The sequence below is a fragment of the Epinephelus moara genome, chromosome 1, assembly GCF_006386435.1.
Source record: "Epinephelus moara isolate mb chromosome 1, YSFRI_EMoa_1.0, whole genome shotgun sequence".
NCBI lineage: Eukaryota > Metazoa > Chordata > Actinopteri > Perciformes > Serranidae > Epinephelus > Epinephelus moara.
The window spans coordinates 1279130-1294327 of NC_065506.1; the positions used below are offsets into that span (position 1 = coordinate 1279130).

A 15198-nucleotide genomic window follows, 5' to 3' on the forward strand; every position below is an offset into this window, starting at 1 on the left:
GCTAACTTGTCAGGGCAAGACTCAGCTGTCTATTTACACCTCAAGGAGAAAGTACACTCCTTTGAAGACAGCAATGTGCACATTTTGGACAGGGAAGACAGATGGTTTGAAAGAGGTGTAAAAGAAGCCATCTATGTGAAATTGGAAAAAACATCTCTCAATAGAGGAGGTCTGCGACACCACCTATCCCCCACCTATAATGCTGTCCTTCCATCCTTGCCCAGGAGATTTAACAGCTTAACCTCTAAAAACAATGATCTAAACAAATGGCCTCATGTGACTAATGACTCCAACGACCACCGTTGCAGCAGGAGTTTCAACGACCGTCGTTGACACACCATTGGAGCGCTAACGAACCAAAGACATCATCGGCCTTATGAAGACCTCCTCAGAGGTTAAATACCTGGGTTTTTTCACACCAGTTTGTCAGACTAGTTCCAGCCTAGTTAGACAAGCATGAACTGATGAAGCCTCTTGGATAAGAGGTGAAACGTCTTCTAAGACAAAACTATGTCCAGTTGCGTTCGATTCAATTGCCTTGACATAACTATGATCTGGATAAATGAAAATATCCACAGGCATCTTCACTTTATAACAGTAGAGCATATGAGCATATCATTTTTTAATAAGACTTGAAATCTGTTTAAAAAAAATAAAAAATAATGGAGTTTGTTTGTTTATATCAAGTCTCTCTATTAAACTTATGGCGTCCTTTTAAGTGCTCTGACTTTTATGTTAGATTAAAGAAATCTTATCGAGTCATTATTGCTTATTTGCATACCCATCTGACAGACTTTTTTGTTTAGTACTTGCAAATGACATAATATTAAGCTTATTTTGGACTGGTTTTTGCAGTGATAATAGCATGCATAATAATGCAAAATAGCCAAAAGGCTGTAGATATTCTGATCAGCATTGATGGTCTTTTTCCTGCCTGTTCTGTTCTTAACAGTAAGCTGCCTTATGATGTGACTCCAGAGCAGGCTATGGCCCACGAGGAGGTGAGGACAAGACTGGAAGCCTCCATCAGAAACATGAAGACCATCACTGACAAATTCCTGTCTGCCATAATCGTCTCAGTGGATAAAATTCCGTATGTTCGTCTCTCACAGCATCACTTCATCGCTATTTTTTTTTTTCACCTGGTTGTCTCACACTATCTGTTTGACTTTCATCTGTCAGATACGGGATGCGTTTCATCTCCAAGGTGCTAAAGGACACCCTCCATGAGAAGTTTCCAGATGCTACAGAGGATGAGCTGCTCAAGGTTTGCATCTTTCATTGTAGGCTTAATGTGCTCCACGGCCCTTAAAGGGTCAGTTTAGCCAAATCACAGAAAAATAATAATTTTCCAGTTCCCACTTAACACATTGGTACCTAGCTATGCAGATTATTTTGGTTTCATGTGGAAATTAGTGTGAGATCTCTAACACTGAGACTTCTGCTATAACATACACCTAAGATACGTCTGTCCGTCCTGGGAGAGGGATCCCTCCTCAGTTGCTCTTCCTGAGGTTTCTACCGTTTTTTTTTCCCCGTTAAAGGGTTTTTTTTGGGGAGTTTTTCCTTATCCGCTGCGAGGGTCATAAGGACAGAGGGATGTCGTATGCTGTAAAGCCCTGTGAGGCAAATTGTGATTTGTGATATTGGGCTTTATAAATAAAATTGATTGATTGATTGATTGATTGAAGATGAATTTCATTTGATTTGTGGCATAAAAACATGAAAAAATGTAATTGAAAAACAGATCACAGTGACAAAAACTGGTGTATACAGATGGATTTGCCAGCTACAACCTCTGAGCGCTACATCCCTCTGCATACAGATGGTTTGAAGTCATACTAAAATATATGGTTTTTTTTTAACTGGGTGAACTGACCCTTTTATCCTGGTGAGCTGGACAACCATAGCTCCTCTTCCTTGCCTCTTCTGTTCTCTTATCTTCTGCCTAGCTCTCCTGTTCTCTCCCTATTTCTGACACATTTATGTCTTTTTTTCTTTTCCTGCTGTTGCTATGCTCTTCCTGCCTCACCAACCAGCTGCAGCTTCTCTGTCAGGGTGGGCGTGTTGTCCTCCTCTCTGTCTGCTGATATTAAGGCAAGCCATTACACTCTTCTGGCTCTCCTCTTCCTGCACAAGCTGTGTCCAGACATGGTCAAGAGCTTTTCCTATTTCTGCAGTAGCACCTACCAGATCCTTAAATCTCAACTCACTTCAATCAGGATTAATCTCAATAGTTCTAAAATATAAATATGCTAACAAAGATGAAACTTACAACTGTTTTCTTGTATGACAACAAATGCAGTCTCTAAATGTCTTAAGTTCAATGAAAATAGTCTAGGTTAATGCCTGATTCTCATATTTAGTATTTCTGTTGATGGCTGTATCACACAGCATCTTTGAATATAACTTCACTACATCTGTTGTTAAACAGTCTGATTAGTGTTTTAAGTTATAAATGTTTGCTCAGTTTTCTAGTTTTAAGAGCTTTTATATGCTACTACAACTTGTGGTAATATTTCTCATCTTTAAAAAAGGCTCATAAAGCATGAAAAATATCACATATCACATATTTTCACATTTTCTGATCTGAATAATTTTAACAATATGATTCATTTAATTTTTTGACTCTTCAGATTGTGGGGAACCTCTTATATTACCGCTACATGAACCCGGCCATCGTAGCACCAGATGCCTTTGACATCATTGAGGTGTCAGCGGGTGGCCAGCTCACCACTGAGCAGCGGCGAAATCTTGGATCTGTCGCCAAGATGCTGCAGCATGCTGCCTCCAACAAGATGTTCCTGGGAGACAATGCCCATCTCAATCCGATAAATGAATATCTCAGTGCCTCCTATCAGAAGTTCAGGTCTGATGTTAAGGATTTTAGAATTATGAAGCAGATTAGGGATGCTGATATGCCGATATATAACAATATCAATTTATCTACTTTTTCCCCCCATCTAATTTTAGTGATCATCAGGTCTCTCCTGTAGTGGAATTAACACCATATTATGCATGCATACTCTTATTGTGATGGCCTACCAGCAGATGGAGATATGAAATAGAATGCTTTTCATGTATGTAATATTCAGTCATTGTGCAATTTAAGAAAAAGCATTTTGGCTGATTCCAATATTTCATTTTAAAGCCAAAATTGGCAGATACTGATGATGTGCCAATATTATTGTGCATCCCTAAAGCAGATATGCTACTTAGTTGTCCTTGTTGGTTAAATCTCCTTTGTCTCACCTGACTCTAACCCTCGCATCTTCCACCACAGGCGTTTCTTCCTGGCAGCGTGTGATGTTCCCTCACTTGAAGAGAAGTTCAACGTGGATCAGTACTCTGACTTGGTCACTGTCACCAAACCTGTCATTTACATCTCCATTGGAGAGATTATCAACACTCACACAGTGAGTCCGGACCCCTTCACTCTTGCTCTTTCTGTTTCCAATCATTCCCACTGCCACGCATGTGTTCCTGTCAGTCTCTACCTGAAGTGTTCAGTGTGTAGTATTTAGTGACGTCTAGTGGTGAGGTTGCAGATTGCAACCAACTGCATTTCCCTCTGCATATACCTCCCTGTCCAAGTGTGTAGGAGAACCTACAGTGGCCTTCAGATGCATTCACACCATATTCAAGCTGACACTTAAAGGCTAAAACATGAAGGCCCTTTGAGTCAGTGATTGGTTTGTGCAATCTGGGCCATAATAGAAACAACATGCTGGGCTATATGGAAGAGGACCCAATCTGTAAAGCCCAATTTCCACCAATCACTTTCACATGGTACCTTTGGAACCAAAAGTAACCCTTCAGACATGGTACCTACACCCTAGTTCCTTTAGCGTTTCCACCGCAAATAGTACTCTAAAATGTGGGCAGGGTTGTTGTCACTCACTGGTCCGTCCAGCTCTTGCTGTATTTCCTCCTCACCGATGACAGAGATGGAAGTTTGCACCTCAATTATCATCCACAGAATGGGGTTGCCCACTCACATTTTCCGAACAAAATAGAACAGGCTGCAGTGAGAGTCTCTCTCGATGGGATATTTAAAAATAGTGGCTTCGTGCATTTAGTCCATCTCAGGCAAGCACAGGGGTTTGATGTTGCCGTAGCACACAGGAACAATTCTTCGCAACACTTTTTTTTTCACCAAGTGAGGATTACAACATATGCAGTTCACATAATTCAGTTGAAATTAATTTATGCTTTTAAACACTTGAAGAGCCCCTTATTACCAAAAGTGTATGTCATCCAAGAGAGACAATAAAAACTAATGGAATGGTCAAAGTTGTCATACTGAAATTGAAGGTGTGCTGATGGATACACGTTGTCAACTCATGCAATGAGTAACAGTAAACAAATCAGACCCTTTCTGACAGTCGGTGCTGCTAGGACGTACCTGTACTGTTTGATTTTATCTCACATCAACTACTGCTTCACAAACTGGTCTTTCACAGGTGTGACGACACTCAAACCCATTGAACAATTATACAAGAGAGCATTAAAGGTATTTGGTAAAAAACCACGGTCACACCATCACTGCAACATCCTAAAAAAGTATGATTTTTTTAGTTTTGATAATTTTAAGCTTTTTAAACAGGTATGTGTCATCTACAAAGTTCTACATGGACTATGCGCGCCACCTCTGGTAGAATTCATAAAAAGAAAGCCCGACAGGGGCACTGGGACAAGGGCTGCTACCAGAGGGGTTTGTGAGGTGCAGTTTAGACGATCAACCTTCGCTCAGAATTTACTGTCAGTTCAGGGAAGTTTAAACTGGAACAAGTTACCCGTCAAGATAACAGAGTGTCCATCTTTTGGGTCTTTTAAAGTGCAACTTAAAAATTGGATCCTAGACAATCAAACCTGTGAGCATTCTTAATCTGGCTTGTCTTTTGTATGTGTGTTGTTATTTATATATGTGTGTGTATGTGTACATGAACTTATAGGTATTTATGCATGTTTGTACATGTACACTGTTTTACACTGGTCTTTTGTATTGTAATGTGCTGACTGTTTTTTATGTTTATTGTTTGGGGACTGCAGATGAAATTTAGCATGCATGCTAACTCCGGCATATTTACATTACATCATGTATGTACTGTCCCGACAAAATAAACCAATAAATGAAATGAAATGAAACATTACAAGTAAACATTCCACCTTAAAAGTTGCCATCAGTCAGCCCAGTGAATTAAGCTATTTTTTTCTCAGTCTACAGCTGCTGCGAGAGGCAGCAAAACATCCTTTAATTTTATAGTGATAGTTTACTAATATACGTAAGACTTGCCACGGCATGAACAGTGGTTACATAAGCCTCAAAACCAGCTGCAACTCCAGTGACCATCCTCTATTGACCAGTCAATGGACTGCAGTGTTTCTAGCTCCACCTACCTCCTACGAGATCTGTGTGCTAGGTGCCCCAACAGAGGGGTGACCAAAAATGGGGACAGTTAGGAACAGTTCCATTGGTACCATCCACAACTTTTCACAGTGGAAATGGAAAAAAATGTGTGCCAAACTGTACCAGACTGCTTGGTGGACACGAGGCTTATGTAGACATGATGGGCTCATTCAAAGCTAACAAAACCAATTCTTAGTTTCAGGTATTACACACTAATCCTACACACTGCACCATGTTTTTGAGAGTTTTTTTCTTGTACAGTATAACTAGCACACTGACTGTGTTTGTTTCTCCTGTTAGCTGCTGCTGGACCATCAGGACGCCATTGCTCCAGAGCACAATGACCCTATCCATGAGCTGCTGGAGGACCTGGGCGAGGTTCCCACCGTAGAGTCCCTCATCGGTGGGTGGAGTGAGGCAGAGAAGACTTTCTTAAGCCCTTTTGCCACTGCACAAAAAAACCTGCTAACATCCCACTAACGGCTGGCTTTTTATCTTTAATGGGAAAGGTTCAAATCAGCATTCACACCTGGGTCAAATGACTGCAGTAGTCACAGGTATTTATCGGCTTCAGTTCGATCGCCATTGATGGAAATACAACACCAAAGTGAAAGTGCTCATTTTAACCCCTTTACTAACAAGTTGAAGTGATGCACCACCACAAAATACTGTTCGTTTCCATCCAAGTGCGTGTGCAGTTTTTTTTACATCACGGATGGGCTGGAAAACAGGTTAGTAAACAGTAAAGCAGCATAGAGACCAGTAAAAATGTTAAGATGTTTTTTTTCTTTTATATATCTGTTTCTTATTTAGTCTCTCAAACTTGGTGCAGATTAATGTTCAAGCACTGCTTGGATGAAGACAGACAGTATTTTGTGGCAACCCGCATTGCATCGTGCTGGCAAAGAGGCGAAAATTGTAGCGTGTACCTGTTTGTTGTATTTCCATCACTGACGAATGAAGTTGATCAGAGCTGGAGCCAATAAATACCCGTTACTGCTGCAGAGTCATTTGACCCAGGAGTGAATGCAGATTGTAACCTTCCCCATATAAAAAGCCAGATGTTGGTTAATGTTAGTGAGGTTTTTTGCCCATTGGGAAAGGGGCTTTAGTCAGTGTGGTTCCAGTCCAGCAAAAATTTGTTGTACAAGAGTATACTATATTGCAAAATTAAAAAGCAGCAATCCTTACTGAGGGGCATGTTAATACTTTTTGAGAACATATTTATTCAACTGATTTGATAAAACATGATTAATCCACAGACAGAAATCATTTGTACCTCTGATGAATTTTTGGGATCACATAAACCATTAAAGGTTAAGGAACTGTACATGAATTGTTGGTAACTCTTTATGAATAGTATCAGCAGTAAGGGTGAAAGCAAACCAGATTCACTCACATCAAGTTGCGAGCTCCATCTGCTTGACGTTTCATCTTGCTGTGCATTTTTTCTGTGCTGTGTGCACATTTTTTATAGCTTCCTCATAGATTTGTGCTGGTTATGGTCTGGCAATTGCTCACTACCTTTTTATAAAGTCAGAACTCCACCTGCTTGCTGGAAGTCAAAAATAAGATGGAAAATAAGAAAATCCAGGCAGGGGGCAGAGCCTCTGCAGAAAAATACACTGCCACACACTGAGAGTGGGTCATGAGTGATGATTGTATTGAAAGGGATGACTTTTGAATAAGTGTATACATTATTTCTTAGGAAAATTCAACACCTTTATCAACTCCAAAATACTTAAATAAATCTTTTTTTTTTCTCTCTGAATAATGTGATTATGTAAATGTTTGACCTTGCCTTAAATAACAGGTTACAGATGAAGATTAGAGCAGTTATTAACCACCCATTATCATCTGATCCTTTAATCAAACTGCTGCTTTGTCTGATTTGCTCTCTGTCTCATTCAGGTGAAAGTCCTCTTCCTCCTGACGACCCTAACAAAGAGCTGATGGGGAAGACTGAGGTTTCACTCACACTCACTAACAAATTTGACCTCCCTGGTGAGGCCAATGCTGAGATGGACGCCCGGACTCTGTTGCTCAAGTAAATTCGTACTAGCTAGTTAGATTGATATGGTTGTTTTAAAAAAAGCCAAGTCAGTTTTATTTATATAGCCATATACTGCAAATCAAGGATCTTCTGAAATATCTGTGTTTTTGTTTGTTCTTTTCAGCACCAAGAGGCTGATTGTGGATGTGATCAGGTTCCAGCCTGGGGAAACACTGACTGAGATCCTGGACTCGACTGCGAGCGCAGAACAGGTCAGAGACATGATTTAGGGCCAGTAAAACTTGAACTACTACTGCTAATTTTGTGGACCTACAATTAAAGCTATAGTTGGTAATGTTGGAGAGCTAGCAAGATTTGAAAGCGGCACCTCCTCTAAGCTCCACCCCCTCCTCCCCCTCCTGTCAGTGCTCCGTCAAAAGCCACGGCCCCACAAGCTTGAACGTGCATCCTGCAGTAGGAGTCAGACTCAGCAGGGCAGAGGAGAGCCGAGTAAAATAACAAATCCCCCCGAAGCAAACAAATAAATACCTGTCCAACAGACAGACAGCAACCTCTGCATCACCTTTCAGGCCCTTCAGTTCCCTCAGTTGTCTCCACTGTTCAAAAGCTGCACCGATGTTGATGTCTGGTTTGTCCTCTTGCTTTATCCAAAGCCTTTTTCGTCGCAGCCTTTTCTGCCTCCGACTTTCTTTTCTCGGCCTGTTTAGTGGGGCGAGCGGTTACAATTAACGCTGGAAGTGGTACTTTTGGCTGCATTTTCTCTGCCATTGTTCAGCAAACTCCTGCTAACTCGGTATTTCTGCTGAGGAGTGTGCTGAATATTTCCGGCAACGGTGACACGTGATGAGTGCATGCAGGGAGGAGGGAGGGAGGGACGGAGGGGGGCTCGGGCAGGACGAGACATGAAGGCATCTGATTGGTTCTTTCCATTCGCACCGAATGGCAGGGATTGGTCAGTTTTTACAGGCCTGCAGCTGCCACAGAGGTCGGATTTTTTTCATTCCTTTTTCTGAACACATTATGTATTGACTGCTCTCAGGATGGAAGGACCATTTCACCCAGTATAACAAGAAGTGTTTCTGAACAGGATTACCAACTATAGCTTTAAAAGAAATTTACAGGTGCTGTATTTAAAACAAAGTACAAAACTACTGGATTGCTTTCTGGCACAATACAAGAAGAGGCTGCTCTGCTCTGCTTGGTGACACTCATCTTGGGTGTCTACCTTGAAACTGTGCTGATTGTATAGATCTTCTGTGCTGCCGGGTTGAAGTTGTGTAAAAAGCAAGCATGTGTTACAATTTGTAGCTTCTTTGCAACGGCATCCATATTTGAAGCATTGTCAACTGTCATGGCTACATATACGTCTGTACAGAGTTTGGGAGGCATACAACTGTGAGGCAATAATTTTCCTATTTTATGCCTCCATGCTAGCAATAGAGGTTGTCTGTCCATACAGTAAATGTGTACGTACGGACATCCCATTCCTGTGAACACAATCTCTTAAGAATACGTTGTGGGAATTTTCTCAAATTTGGCAAACGTTTACTTGGACTCAGGAATGAACTGATTAGAATTTGGTGGTCGAAAGTCAGTGTGACCTCACAAACATTATTTTTTGGCCATAACTCAAGAATTCATATTTTTATTATGACACAACTTGACACAAATGTCCAATAGGATAAAATAATGAAGTGATGACATTTCAATATCCAAAAGGTCAAAAGTCAGCTTCACTGTGACATCATAATGTTCTTCAAAAACACTTCATTGGCCATTACTCAGCATCATATCTGAGGAACAGAGGGGGAGGCATTCAGCCAGATACTGAATTAGTGATAATAATCTTGGGTGTCCACCTTGAAAGTGTGTTGATTGTGTAGATCTTCTGTGCTGTCAGGGGAAGATGTGTGTGAAGTGTCCATTTTATCACAGACATGGATGTAAACTATAAGTGCAACTGGACTGGTTTGTGCAGGCATACAACCGCAAGGTGGTAATTCTAGTTGTGTGTTTTTCAGCATATTTGCCTTTATTAGACAGATGACAGTGTAGAGGCACATTTGAACAATGGGGGCGTACAACAAAGGCCCCACATCTGAACTGGAACTAGAGAACCATTTGGCTCCCAAGGTGCTCCTGTTTAGCTCTGTCTATAGTGACATTGTTTAACTGAAACTATAATGATTATAAACCATCTTATTTCCCTGGGTGACAGGAAGCAGAGTACCAGCGTGCCATGCAGAGGAGGGCCATCAGAGATGCAAAGACTCCAGAGAAGATGAAGCAGGTGAAACCAGTGGTCGATGACAGCCTGACGCTGCAGGGCAAGAAGGACAAGATCAAGAGCAACCTGCAGAGGCTAGCCGAGCTGGGGAAGGTTCACCCTGAGAACCGCTATCAGGACCTCATCAACGACATAGCCAAGGTAAAAATAAAAATACGACAGATTATCTCTGTGAACAATTAAAATAATCAGTGTATTACTGAGCTGTGTTATTTGTATGTGTTCCAGGACATAAGGAATCAGAGACGGTATCGTCAGCGTAGAAAAGCTGAGCTGGTGAGACTCCAGCAGACCAATGCTGCGCTGAATTCAAAGACCAATTTTTACAACGTTCAGATTGATTCTTACAATCAGTATATCAAGACATGCATGGACAACCTGGCCAGCAAGGGCAAGTGAGTGACCTTTCATGTTATTTTAACACGTTTGATTTATTTTTTATTTCCAGCATTTTTACCCTCACAACAATCATCCCGGAGCTATATCAGATTTAATTCATTTTGGGCTGCCTGTTTACATCTACCTTAAACCTGTCAGCAAAGTTACACGGCCATCTATATGGTGCTCATACATAACATTTTATTTCAAGCTGGAGTTATAAGTGTTTACATCCCAGGGTCAAGGTGCAGAAGATGGGCCGGGACAGTGGGAGCAACCTGTCATCTGAGTAGAGCACTACTCCAACTTTCCCCCCTCTGGTTAAAAGCACAATTCTGAATTGTGCCAAAAATCAGAACTGGGTCGCTTGTAACAGGCATCGGGTCATAGTGCTGATCCTCAGAGTCCCACTGGTTTTCATTTCGGATTTCCTCTCTGTGGCTGTTTTACTCCTGGAGTGCAGAATGCTGCTGCCGCCTAGTTAGACAGAAAACCAGTACTGTGGGTACCAAGGACCAGGATCTAAACTACCAACTCACATACATATGAAACAGATTGCCATCAAGTAGAGAGAAGCTTTATCAAAGCTACAGTGTATACTCAACAGACAGCAAAGATCAAAACCAGATGAAGGCCAGATCATTTTAAAGTTTTCCTTTGTGTCAAGTACAACCCCGTTCTCAAAAAACTACCTTTAGTCCTCTGTTGATAATTTTCCAAACATGCTGAACAAACTTGAAGAGCCATTCATACTATGAGCTAAGAGATGGTATCATGTACACTTGTCTTTCCCTCTTTTAAGGTTGTCAAAGAAACCAGGCGACAACAAAGCCAAGAAGAGTAAACAGGTTTCACAGAAGTACACTGCGTCTCGCCTCCATGAGAAGGGCGTGCTGATCTCGATTGAGGATCTGCAGCCCAACCAGTGAGTTCTGCTTCCTGAAACACAAAGCCAAGGTTCCAGTTTACACCTGCCAGTAGGGTTTGGTCAGTGGGAAAAATGTTTAAACCAGTTTGATGTTATCTAAAGACCGAACTGGACTGGGATGCTAAATTTAACCACTAGGTGTCACATTTGACCCAGCAGCTGCTCTCGAGTGGAACATAATGAGACTGAGAGAATCCATGGGTGCATCCCAAGTCTCAAGCCTCAAGGGTTGCCATCTTTGTGACATAGCAAACTTCCCAACTTTTGACATAGCGGCTGGGGACAACAAGGAGTCTGTTAGTTCTACATGTTTTGTGCACTAAGTACCAATACTGTTGTCAAATAGAAGCAATCAGTTGGGTCTGTAATGATTTGGTACCGCGAATAAGTTAGCAAATGCTAATATTAGCATTTACTAGCTTGCTAACTTGCTCCTAGCAACAGCGGCACATTTTAATCAGCACTAGAAGTGCATAGTGTACATAGTGTACTGCATTAAAATATGCGATTTGAGATACATTCCTGGTCTCATATCACAATGTAGATATGATGTCAAAATATTGCTAAGCCCTACTGTCATGCTGCTCAACTCTTATTAGGGGCCGCGCAGCCTAACGCCAGGGCCACACCGCCCGCGGAAGCGCCGCGAATAGCCTCGAAGCGCCGAGAAGTGAAGCCAGTTTCCTTTTGGCGCCCATGTTAACCGATTGTGTCATCCACACCGGCCACGCCGCGCAGCTCTGCCGCCGGCCCTGCAGCGATCATTTCGGCATCTGGTCTATTTTCTGCGCAAGCCGCGATCGAATGTATCAAGCCGGGCAGTTACCCATGATGGAAAAACAACAGCTGGGAGCCAAGCCGGGCAGTTACCCATGATGGAAAAACAACAGCTGGGAGCAGAATTGCTTGTCGACCGGCGTGGAGAAATGCACGTCTGATGTGAACGGAGGTGCTCCGGCTCGTGCGAGAATTTCGGTGCGCTGCGCTTCGCAGGCAGTGTGGCCCTGGCGTAAGCTGCCAGGACCCTATTGTTATCCTGCATGTTCTTCTTCTTCTTTCTTCTTCTAACGAGGAAATCCTACTTCCCACTCGCGAAAAATCACCAAACTTTGCACAAAGGTCCGGACCCATGCCAGATTGCCTCAGCTGCAAAAACAGGCCAATAGTCCTGATGGTGGCACTACAGCAAGCCTCTAAAGTTCAAAATTTTGAAAATTCACAACAAATCAACCATATGTGCTACAGATTTGCAACTTTCACCAGAATGTAGCCCCAATACTGAAGAAACTTTTGTACATTTAAACCTATTGCAAATTATGAAGTCCATCACTCTGTTTTTTTCAAAAACTGTAAAACCTATCTCCTCCCACAATTTTTGCTCAATTGACACTTGCTACAGAGCATCTGCAGACTGTCCTACACAAACGATCCACACAGATTTTTGATTTATCGAAAATTGAGCCTACAGTGCATCAAAATATTTGACTGTAAACAGTATTGTAAACATATACTTGCAAATTCTTGCTAAATACATTTTCAATGTTCATTAAAAAAAATGACAACATTTTGGAGTCATGGTAGATGATGTGTGGAAAATATCAGAATTCTGTCTCAAAAACTGAATTTTTTACAGCATTTTGAATTTCGCTCTCATGCGAACAATTGGAGTCAATGCAAAAATGGCATTTTTAAACATCAGTTTATCACTTATGGAGCCAATAAATCATTGTTAAAAACAAATTAACAACATCTCCATGCTGTCTAGATGCAATTTGTGTATTTTCTGATTTTTGTCTTAATAACTGAATTTTTGACAGCCGTTTGAAATCTGCCTTTACACACTAACAGCTGCTGTCTTGCACACAGGTGACTGGCTTAGTCAATTTGTTTGCCAATTAGCTCAGTGAGATAGAGGATGGTTCTTGGTGTTGATGTCCTCAACTGGAAACACAAGACAATAGTCCTGATGGTGGCGCTACAGCAAGCCTCTAAATTTCAAAACTTTGAAAATTCATAACAAATCAACCATATGTGCTACAGCTTTGGAACTTTCACTTTGAAATTTGCTTTTCCATGACATGGATGGCTTCTGTCTGGCACCCTGATGCTTGGCTTAGTCAATTTGTGAAGCCACACATGAACTGTCACTTGCCAATTAGCTCAGTGAGATAGAAGACGGACCTCAGTCTCAGAAGTTGTGAGTTCAAGCCTCAGCTAAGGCAGACTGGACATTCTAATGTGAAAGTCCTATGTTCAGGCATCATGCTATGTGGATTAGAGACTACTAAGGTTTAAATAATTATGATCCAGGCAGTTTCGCGGAGAGACAAATACTCTATCAACACTTTTCCCTGTTATCCCTTATCTCTTTTCCCTGTTTATTTGGCTTAGCTATCAGTCAATATGCAGAGTCTATCCAATAGCTACTTTTACATTTTAAAAAATGTTTTCATCTTTGTCACCATGGATAATGTTTAGCTTTAAGATAGATCAGGCCAGTTTGTTCATAATTGCTAGCAGTTAATGTTATTCTTACTTTCTTGTTCTTGAGTTTTTTCTTTCCTTTGTATATTATGAGTCTGATCACTTCAGCCACTCATCCACAATTTGAAGGGCATGCCATAATTATATGATGTAACTTCTATGTTGTGATATGCTTTGTTTTAGTGTGTGTGTTGCTCAAAATTGCCTACTTTTGCCTAAAATTGCCCGGCCCCGACCATTGCTGCGCAGCAGCTATAATTTTATCTTATGTTCAATATCAAAACGTGACATGTTTAACTTAATCTTAAACACCTGTCAGTCATTTTGTGAAAAAACAGTTGGCTCACTTTGTTTCACCAATGTTAGTAAAATTCAGGAAGAATCAGCAGGCTCTCACTGATCAGTTTCTTATCTCATAGTTACTCCTTTATCCACATTAATGACTCTCCCCTCCTGTTTACCTCTCACAGGTTCAAGAATGCCATTTTTGAGATCTCTCCATCAGAGACTGTCGGAGTGTTTGAGGTCAAGGCCAAGTTCATGGGCGTGCACCTGGAGACACTGCAGTTAGAATATCAGGTATTGTTTCTTTTTACTTCAGTAAAGTAGACAGACAGTGAATTTTGGTACATGTTATAGAGACGTTACCTGTGAATATTTACTGTAGCTGATTGTTTCTGGGTTTGTTTGGCAGGATCTTCTCCAGCTGCAGTATGAAGGTGTGGCAGTGATGAAGCTCTTCGACAGAGCCACTGTCAACGTCAACCTGCTCATTTTCCTGCTCAACAAGAAATTTTATGGGAAATAGAAAGAGAGGGTCAAAGGGCAACAGACACTGATTTAAACCACAAAACCCACTTTTAGGGTTACAGAAAGCCCTGACCTGAACCATCGTGGCTTTCCTATACATTCTGCACTTCTCTTTTGTGCCTATGCAAATGTATGTGCATTATTATTTTTATTATGTAGATCACCATATGTGCTTTATTCTTAATGGAACACTCTGTTGTGTAACTCTAGATAGCACACCACAGAAGCTTCCTGGAGTCTTTTTCTTACTGTCTTTATTGTCTGTAACTGCAGCTAGGTCAGAGGTTTAACATATGTATGTTTTGCTTTAAACATTCTGAATATCTTGTGCATGGGCCTTGATTAATTATAAAAAAATGTAAGTTTTATGTAAAGAGATCACGTTTTGTGTCCTTCTTAGCTGTTAGTTTATCTGCTCACCTGACAGATAGAGGTCTGGTAAATATCTCCGCCAATACCAAAGTATTAGCGTGCTCATAAGCAGGGCTGTAGTACATGGCACCTGCTCTTGATCTCCTCTGGGACAGTTTTGGTGTGATTTTGTGTTGCTGCTTTAGACCAATTGGAAAGAAAAACTTAAAGAGTTGTGGGGGGAAAAAACAAGATGCACTCCTCCTTCTATACCATATCTTATTTTAAAAGGAGTGTAGTTCAAGTATTTCTCACATATATAGATTTGAATATTATTTGACCCACCTCAACACAACCACCAACACACAAATATTCTGATATGTATGCAAAGAGGAAGTGGCATCAGAGATGGCATGCTCATATTGAGCTGTTGAACTTAACAGTTTATATAATATATCTATATATATCTATATATATCTATGTATATATATATATATATATATATATATATATATATATATATACATATATATAAT

At 41.0% G+C, this 15198-nt stretch overlaps 1 protein-coding gene across 1 annotated transcript in view; it reads left to right on the plus strand.

The window, feature by feature from the left end:
• Window positions 1–15177, plus strand: part of iqgap1 (IQ motif containing GTPase activating protein 1) — a 120424-nt gene extending 105247 nt beyond the window's left edge. Inside the window, exons 26-37 of the mRNA XM_050041067.1 lie at window positions 953–1093; window positions 1183–1267; window positions 2637–2869; window positions 3284–3416; window positions 5711–5813; window positions 7322–7457; window positions 7588–7675; window positions 9643–9852; window positions 9940–10106; window positions 10892–11014; window positions 13972–14080; window positions 14196–15177. Of these exons, the coding sequence (XP_049897024.1) occupies window positions 953–1093; window positions 1183–1267; window positions 2637–2869; window positions 3284–3416; window positions 5711–5813; window positions 7322–7457; window positions 7588–7675; window positions 9643–9852; window positions 9940–10106; window positions 10892–11014; window positions 13972–14080; window positions 14196–14309 (1642 nt within the window). The 3' untranslated portion in view covers window positions 14310–15177. The remainder of the gene's footprint in view (window positions 1–952; window positions 1094–1182; window positions 1268–2636; window positions 2870–3283; window positions 3417–5710; window positions 5814–7321; window positions 7458–7587; window positions 7676–9642; window positions 9853–9939; window positions 10107–10891; window positions 11015–13971; window positions 14081–14195) is intronic.
• The last annotated feature ends 21 nt before the right edge of the window (window positions 15178–15198 follow it).